The 8622-nt window shown below is 36.0% G+C and overlaps 1 protein-coding gene across 2 annotated transcripts; it reads right to left on the bottom strand.

The window, feature by feature from the left end:
• Positions 1-674: 674 nt before the first annotated feature.
• Positions 675-8347, bottom strand: gins2 (GINS complex subunit 2). Of its 2 annotated transcripts, none has more exons than XM_016464759.1 (5): positions 8165-8347; positions 3958-4072; positions 3777-3876; positions 3335-3461; positions 675-1036 (listed from the first exon to the last, which is right to left on the bottom strand). In XM_016464759.1, exons 1-5 carry the CDS (start codon positions 8252-8254, stop codon positions 920-922), a joined length of 549 nt encoding a protein of 182 aa, XP_016320245.1. In that variant the 5' UTR covers positions 8255-8347; the 3' UTR covers positions 675-919. The 2 variants fall into 2 exon arrangements, with proteins under 2 accessions (XP_016320245.1, XP_016320244.1); XM_016464758.1 differs by lacking the exon at positions 8165-8347 and adding an exon at positions 7035-7222.
• Between the last annotated feature and the right edge of the window lie 275 nt (positions 8348-8622).

Raw genomic sequence — 8622 nt, 5'->3', positions numbered from 1 at the left:
AAGACTTTCTCTGCCTCCCCTAGACAATCGTCTCTCAGTTCTGTAAAAATACAGTACCTGCAAGAAGTACTTGGCTACAAATCAGTTCAAGTTACAAGTTTGAGGGGTGTACAACCTGCTACAGTATTTACTGTACTTAGAATGGTGAAGGTTTTCTCATCTAAAGTACTTGTACTGTGCTGTAATTATACTGTATGTAAGTAGTATAAAAACCCTGTAGATGATCATGTAGGCCAACCACTCTCATGGTCATTCAATGCACAAGAACATAGTCACCTATAGTGCTTTGTATTTCATCAGAAACTAAAGACCTTTAACCTAGTCCCCTTCATTTATACTTCCTGTTTCCCACCACTAGGATTCATTTTCCAAAGCACATAATCACCTGTGCTCCTGTTTATATTATCATGAGATTCTGATTGGTGTCATCAGTTTTGCTACTTAATGTTAACACATGGATAAATGTGTGATATTTGAGGTCATATTGTGACGCTTGAGGTCAATTATATTGTGCGCTTGTGTTTTCTGAATGAGGACATGGTTAAATTTGTGCAAAATAAGGGCATACGTGTGTAGAGTTTTGCAGAAAACACTGAGCAAATTGAAACGTGTGAAAACAGGTGTACAAATTTACGTTAATACATTTATTTAGACAAAATAAAAATGGTCAAAGATTTTTTTTTCTTTCACTAGACTGGTCAGCTACAGTGTAGCATCGGTTACTATTTACATGCCAAGACACAGCAGTGGTCACGAGTTCAGATATGATTCCATACAGTCATCAGTAATACATTTTCAAAAATCGGTTTCAGAACATAAAAGCAAACTTCAGCCTGTTTATGTTTTCCTACATATTGCAACAAGGCTGAAAAATGACAGATCAATCTGGTAGAGAATTTCTCCATTACTTCAGAACATCTCAGTAGTCCTGACTTCTGCCCGGCTGCAGGTTTGAGCGCAGCTTATACATGTAGTTCAGAGAGTCCAGCAGAAATGAGCGTGTGGTGTTGATCTCCATTAGCGTGAGATTATCCAGCTAGAGATAAAGAGAATGAGAGTTTATCAAACAACTGACATCTCATTGTGACTAAATCAAACCAGTTAAAGAGAATGAATACATTTGAGGGATTTACACCCTGCATTTAGGTTTTTTTTAGGCCTGCTTTTAACCCTGGGTAAAATAACGTTTCACGCTAATTTAGAAAGGGGTTAGCACCAGTTAACCCTGAGACATGAAACTCCTTCTCTAGAAGACCGTTAGCATGGCTTTTGCGTGGTTAACTCCACACTGCTGTGTCAAATGTAGACAGTGTGCAGCAATGCAGTGTTAGAGCATAACAGCCAGTTGTTCAGTAACAACCACTTATAAACTGAACAATGTCCGCCTTTAAATATTCATGTGTATTACACAGTCACAGAAATGTGCTCTATTTAATTCCAGCATTTGAGAGAAAACAACACAAAATGTTAAAAGATGATGGACTCAACATTAACAGGCAGAATTTGGGAATATTTAATTATGTTCACATGTACACAGAGTAAATATTCTTGTTATACCATACAGAATTAAGGCTGATTTATACTTCTGCGTCGGACCTACGCCGTAGGCTATGCGTCAGTTTTCATTTATACTTCTGCGTCGACGTGCAGTACACATGCAAACCGCTAACGAGCATGTTGCTGGTGTAACCCGCAGTACCACGGCAAAACCCGAAGAAGCGGCTCGTCGGAGAAGCATTATAGCCGTGACGGCGGCAAATAAATATCAAATCATTATTTAAAACTACAAAAAGGAGACAACAACGGAACAGGAGATGATGGCATTCTTTCAATCACACAATTTAATTATTAAAAATCCAACAATCCATATTCACCTTCCAGACTTCACTTCAGACTTCAGCCGGTTTAAAAATATGAACTATAATATTCAACAGGCAATATTCAGTTCCTTTTATTTCTTGTGTGTGAATATTTTTTGGGTGTGGTATATTTTTTATTGAATTATTCACAGCTTAAATATATGGTTCACTGTTGAATTTCATACCCTGAAAATCTGAAAATGCAATGCATTAATGCAATAACTAGCAATGCAATGCATTTTTTAATTAGTGCAATTCAGCATACTTTTTTCTTTCAAAAGACATTTGACATTATTTTACTTCCGTAAATTTTTCCATGACTTTTTATTACAGGAAAAAGACTTTTTCCCTCCATCAAAGAAACTGCATTTATAAATAGCAATTTCTCATCACCAAAATGTTTTTGAATATGAAGAAGAACTTTGAAATGGCCTAGAAATAAATTTTTAATTCTCTGATATTTTCAGATTTTCATAGCCATGGAAACCCTGCTGCGTTCAGAGCGCGAGTCCATCAGACACCCATCAGATTTTATGTGGTTCTGATTAGAACCCGACCGATATATCGTTTTGCCGATATTATTGGCCGATATGAGCCTGTTGCCGATATATAGGTATCAGCGAATATGCCACCGATATGAAATTTTTTTTACAGAACATATAACGCAGATAAAATGCTTGTAATGGTGTAATTACTCAGTTTGTCCAGCAGAGCGCGCTCCATTGTTTGCTACTGGCGACCTGGATGAAACGCTTTAAAGCTTAAGTCTATGGAAAACCATTGAATCTTTGAACGGCCATATCTCCGTAACGGCGCGGCGAATCTGCCCCAAATTCGGGGGATCCCTTCAGCTCGAGGAACCCTCTCGAACGCGAATCTAGTGTACGTCTAGAGGCCATTTATTTAGTTTTTATTTATTAGGTATATTATTTCACACTTCTCTAGCAAGTTTTGTCTGTGTCTGAAGACAGTAGCGCAAATCCGTGAATGAATGTTCCGAAGTGAAATAAACTTCAAAGGAATAAAGTTGAATGGAATTGAATTAAAGTTGAATAAACTTCAACTTTACTGTTCAGTGCACTGATGTCAGACTCATTTTGGATAATAAAGTTTACTGTTAAATTGTTAAATGCTCTGCCTCCATTAAGTATCTCTGTCACGTCATTATAAGTGTTTGATCACCACATTTGAGTGATCATTGCAAAAAATGTGTTTATGTATATATATTCTGTTTATGTATATACTGTATTCTATATATAGTACCAGTCAAATGTTTGGACCCTCGAATGAGAAAGTATCTAAACTTTTGACTGGTACTGTACTATAATATACACAAAGAATATCGGCCGATATATCGATATCGCTTTTTTTTACTCCCTAATATCGGTATCGGCCCCGAAAAACCCATATCGGTCGGGCTCTAGTTCTGATCTACTCATGTCAACAGGTCGCATTAACTAGCAGTTGTATTTTACCTGCGCGTGAGCCTCCTGCTGGCTGATGAAACTATCTGCAGAAAGTCTTAGTTTGGCCACACGCGTGTCCCAGATGTCCTTCACCAGGGTTCGAATCTCATCGGCTTTGGGGATGTTATCTGCAGAACTGCACACAAAAAAAAACACAATTTCAATATTTCAAAGCAGATGCATAAGTGTGCATGAATCATATAGTTAGTTTCAATGGCATTACCATGAAGATTGACAAAAAAATACAAACGTTTGTTATAACGAGCCAGTTAGCTTTGTGTATTGTTGGAATGTTTCACCATGCTTTCAAAGAATATATATTCGATTCAAAATGCTGTATCGTATGTAATGACATCAAGCAAACAAAAACACAATTAAAAAGCCACAAAACTCTGATTCTGATTGCATGAGGTCTTTTATCTGAACATGCTGAAGGTGATCTGGTACTTACTGGTTGAGTAATAATTTGGCTAGCTCCATGTAATAAGGACTCGGAATGGGAGTGAAAGTGTCTAGTTTTCTCTCCTGTTCACGGATCTCCTCTAGTTTGTCTGGAAACAAAAAGATCATCTGTGTTTAGAGATGGTTTCAGGAAAGATGGTATCCCAGCACAGATATGCGATTTAACTCACCGGTGTCCATCCACTCTGGAGGAACTATCCTGCATTTCTGTCTTTGTTTAAGATTGAGGGCCAACCACACAGGGACTTCCACTGGCAGACCCGGGTTAAACGGACCCAGATCTCCCTAAAAGTTTGTTTATACACATCAAGTCATGTATCTGATGCAGTGATCAATGGATGTGACTGAATTAGAATATTGCAAAATGTTTAATGCACTAAGACATGGAATAAAAAAAGCCTGGGTCGGGCTGTGGACAAAGTTTGTTTCAATTAATTATTTGGATTAATCTATTCATAAGTATTGACTGATGTTTTGGGGAAACATACTACTTCCTCCGTTTCCTCATAAGATGTGTTTTTGCTTGCTGTAATTCAATGTGTCAACTGCGCCAGAGATTATCATGTTTAGCATTTAATATGAGCTAAACATTAACCACCCAGGGCCAGATAAGAAAATCAGATTTGACAAAATAATGTAGGCGGATTCAATACCTATATAAAGTTGGTTCGACGTTTGACATTTGTCAGAGATTAAGCCTCGAAATCTTCAATAGTTCTTTAACGATTTATCACAAGGACAAGAAACATAATGTGTTATAATTGTTTTCAAATGTAGAAGAGAACACACAATGCGTTTTATTTGTTTTAATCTGCCTTAAGGTATTGTAACTGATAGATCTTATAATGTAATAGTGCAGGATAGGGACCGTCTGCAAAGTGCAAAACGAAGAGCAAAAAGCACAATTATTCCATCTAAATGCTTCACTTGTGAAATGTATAAAAAAATAAATCTCAAATATAAGGGGTGTCTTATTACTGGTTCATACAAGAACATTTAGATGTTGGTTTTATTCATATAACTATAGCACAACAAAAGTTATTGAAATGGAACGATGGAGAAAAAGCTTGCAAAGCATTACAAAGATTGTGCAGTTTACCGCCCCCTAGAGGAAGATATTGCACTTGTTTTGACCAAGTTTGACATTCAGAAGTTTAAATAAATTTAGAATGCACACAGTTTGATATCTAAACTTCAAGGGGTGTGTCTTGTTACTTGTTCAAAGAACAATATAGGCCCAATTAACAAGACACAACTTTTGAAGTTGAGATGGAAAATTGTATGCATTTTAAATACATTTATTAAAGGTTTAAATGTCAAACTCAGTCAAAACAACTGTAGTATCTTCCTCTGGGGGGCAGTAATACTGGAGACTCTATGGAAGGTTTCGCAAGCGATTCTTGAATGTCAATAGCGTGTTTTCTGCATCTCTTTTGACAATGAAAGCAACTGTAAAATGTTTGTCTAGGAATCTCAAAGACACATCCTTTGGATTTGAGAAAGAAAGCTGCATGCATTTTAAAGGGGTCATATGATGCGATTTCAATTTTTCCTTTCTCTTTGGAGTGTTGGTGCATAAAGAAGATCTGTAAAGTCGCAAAGACTAAAGTCTCAAATCCAAAGAGATATTCTTTATAAAAGTTCAGAGTCAGCCACACCTACCTAAAATGGTTCGTTCTAACACGCCCCAACATACCTACGTCGCTCTGTGGGTAGATTTGCATAACGCCGACCAAATGTTCACGCAAAGAAAGAAGGCGTAACTTTTATTCTCGCTGTAGTATTGTTGTCGCCGCCGCCGCCATGTTGTGAAGGCGCTGTGTGTTTCATTGTGAAAGTGAAACTACTTTGTTTGGCCTTCCAAAAGAGGACGATATCGCTTTGTCATGCCTAGAGCTGATCCGTGCTGGTCGCTGAGAAAAACTTAAACTTTACGCTGTCGATCGCCGGATCGGCTTTCACCGTGGACGAAGCGGAGTCCAGCCCGGGGTCGTCACATGTGGTTGCCGCATGCATCACAGTATGGTAAGGAATGACCCCTTTAAATGAATTTATTAACAGATTTGAATTTAATTCAATAGCATGTATTCTGATTTACATATGACAGTAAAACTTGCATGACTTCTAGGATCCAGTAACAAGACACACCTTTTAAAGTTGAAATAGAAGACTGTATTTATTTTAAATTAATTTTAAAGGTTTGAATTTAAAACTGTAAAATAATGTAAAACTTTGAAGTTGAAATAGAAGACTGTATTGATTTTAAATTAATTTATTAAAGGTTTGAATGTCAAACTCAGTCAAAACAACTGCAGTATCTTCCTCTAGGGGTCAGTAATACTGGAGACTCTTTGGAAGGTTTCGCTAGTGAATTTTGAGTGTCAATAGCATGAATTCTGCATCTCTTTTGACAATAAAAACAACTGCAAAATGTTCTTTAAGAATTGTAACAAGACAAACTTTGAAGCGGAGGTAGAAGATTGTATTTATTTTAAACTAAATTATGTATTGGTTTAATTTTCTATAGTAGGCCTGTGTGTTCTATTATAGTTCTGTGGCTTAAACCACCATCAAAATGTTTGTCTAATCTGTAACAAGACACACCCATTGAAGTGGTGTAATAAAACTGTGTGTTATAAATTAACTGATTAAAATTTGATTTTCAAACTCAAGTCAAAACAACACTCTTTGCCAGCTTTGTCTTAAATTGTGGATTTCAATACCATGTTTTCTATTAGGCCTATAGTTCTGTGACTAAAACAAATATAAAAATGTTCTTATAAAAACAGTAACAAAGACATGAGGTTAATACAGAAGCTACAGTACAGTACTATAAATACAGGGCTTTTCAGATAAGCCATTTTGTATACAATTATACTCATCCACTAAGAATGTATTTTAAGTATTGTATGTATTGTAAGTTTTTCGCGGCTGAATATCTGTCTAATATCCAACGTCAAACGTCGAACCAACTTTATATCGGTGGATTAAATACCTAGTTAGTTTGTTATGTTATGTTATGTTATGTTATGTTATGTTATGTTATGTTATGTTATGTTATGTTATGTTATGTTATGTTATGTTATGTTATGTTATGTTATGTTATGTTATGTTATGTTATGTTATGTTATGTTATGTTATGTTATGTTATGTTATGTTTGCAAACAAACAAAACGCATGACACACAGAAACTTACAATAATCACATTACTGATTAAAAACATACTCTAGCTGTCATATTTACTCACCCCAATCAAATAGATTTTGTCGAGACTGAAATTCGGGATGATTTTTACCATCTCTTTCTCTGCGAGAAACTCTACCTCCGCTGGATCCATTCTACTGTGGCAGTTTTCCCGCGTATCTCTCAGAAGTGTCCATGACGTCAGGAGGCGAGGCAACCAAAGCCAAGTACTCCAGAGTCTTCTTCTTCTTCTTCTTCTTCTTCTTCTTCTTCTTCTTCTTCTTCTTCTTCTTCTTCTTCTTCTTCTTCTTCTTCTTCTTCTTCTTCTTCTTCTTCTTCTTCAAAACAACTGCAGTATCTTCCTCTAGGGGGCAGTAATACTGGAGACTCTTTGGAAGGTTTCGCTAGTGAATTTTGAGTGTCAATAGCATGAATTCTGCATCTCTTTTGACAATAAAAACAACTGCAAAATGTTCTTTAAGAATTGTAACAAGACAAACTTTGAAGCGGAGGTAGAAGATTGTATTTATTTTAAACTAAATTATGTATTGGTTTAATTTTCTATAGTAGGCCTGTGTGTTCTATTATAGTTCTGTGGCTTAAACCACCATCAAAATGTCTGTCTAATCTGTAACAAGACACACCCATTGAAGTTGTGTAATAAAACTGTGTTATCAAATAATTTATTAAAAATTAGATTTTCAAATTCAAGTCAAAACAACCGCAAAACAAAACTTTACCAGCTTTATCTTAATTGTTGAATTTCAATAGCATGTTTTCTGTTATAGTTCTGTGACTAAAACAAATATAAAAATGTTCTTATAAAAACAGTAACAAAGACATGAGGTTAATACAGAAGCTACAGTACAGTACTATAAATACAGGGCTTTTCAGATAAGCCATTTTGTATACAATTATACTCATCCACTAAGAATGTATTTTAAGTATTGTATGTATTGTAAGTTTTTCGCGGCTGAATATCTGTCTAATATCCAACGTCAAACGTCGAACCAACTTTATATCGGTGGATTAAATACCTAGTTAGTTTGTTATGTTATGTTATGTTATGTTATGTTATGTTATGTTATGTTATGTTATGTTATGTTTGCAAACAAACAAAACGCATGACACACAGAAACTTACAATAATCACATTACTGATTAAAAACATACTCTAGCTGTCATATTTACTCACCCCAATCAAATAGATTTTGTCGAGACTGAAATTCGGGATGATTTTTACCATCTCTTTCTCTGCGAGAAACTCTACCTCCGCTGGATCCATTCTACTGTGGCAGTTTTCCCGCGTATCTCTCAGAAGTGTCCATGACGTCAGGAGGCGAGGCAACCAAAGCCAAGTACTCCAGAGTCTTCTTCTTCTTCTTCTTCTTCTTCTTCTTTGTATGCTGTTGCCGTATGGCAACATATCATAAAGTACCTTAAAATAATATTTTTTTCCAAAATTTTTTTTACAGCACTTCAAGTTAAGCCATTCTTAGAAAAGAAAAAGATTCAAATATTTTTTTCTATAGGTCTATCATAATGCGTGCGGTAGAGGGTTAAATTAAAAAGAATAGGACTGCTCACACTTCCCTGGGGAGCACCATTCTCAATTGGGAGAATCTTACTCCAGAGTCTTTGGTGCGGTCCGGT

Source organism: Sinocyclocheilus anshuiensis, unplaced genomic scaffold (genome assembly GCF_001515605.1).
Source record: "Sinocyclocheilus anshuiensis isolate Anshui unplaced genomic scaffold, SAMN03320099.WGS_v1.1 scaffold120, whole genome shotgun sequence".
NCBI lineage: Eukaryota > Metazoa > Chordata > Actinopteri > Cypriniformes > Cyprinidae > Sinocyclocheilus > Sinocyclocheilus anshuiensis.
Note: the sequence above shows the minus strand (reverse complement) of the source record. Positions and strands in the feature narration are given on the sequence as shown.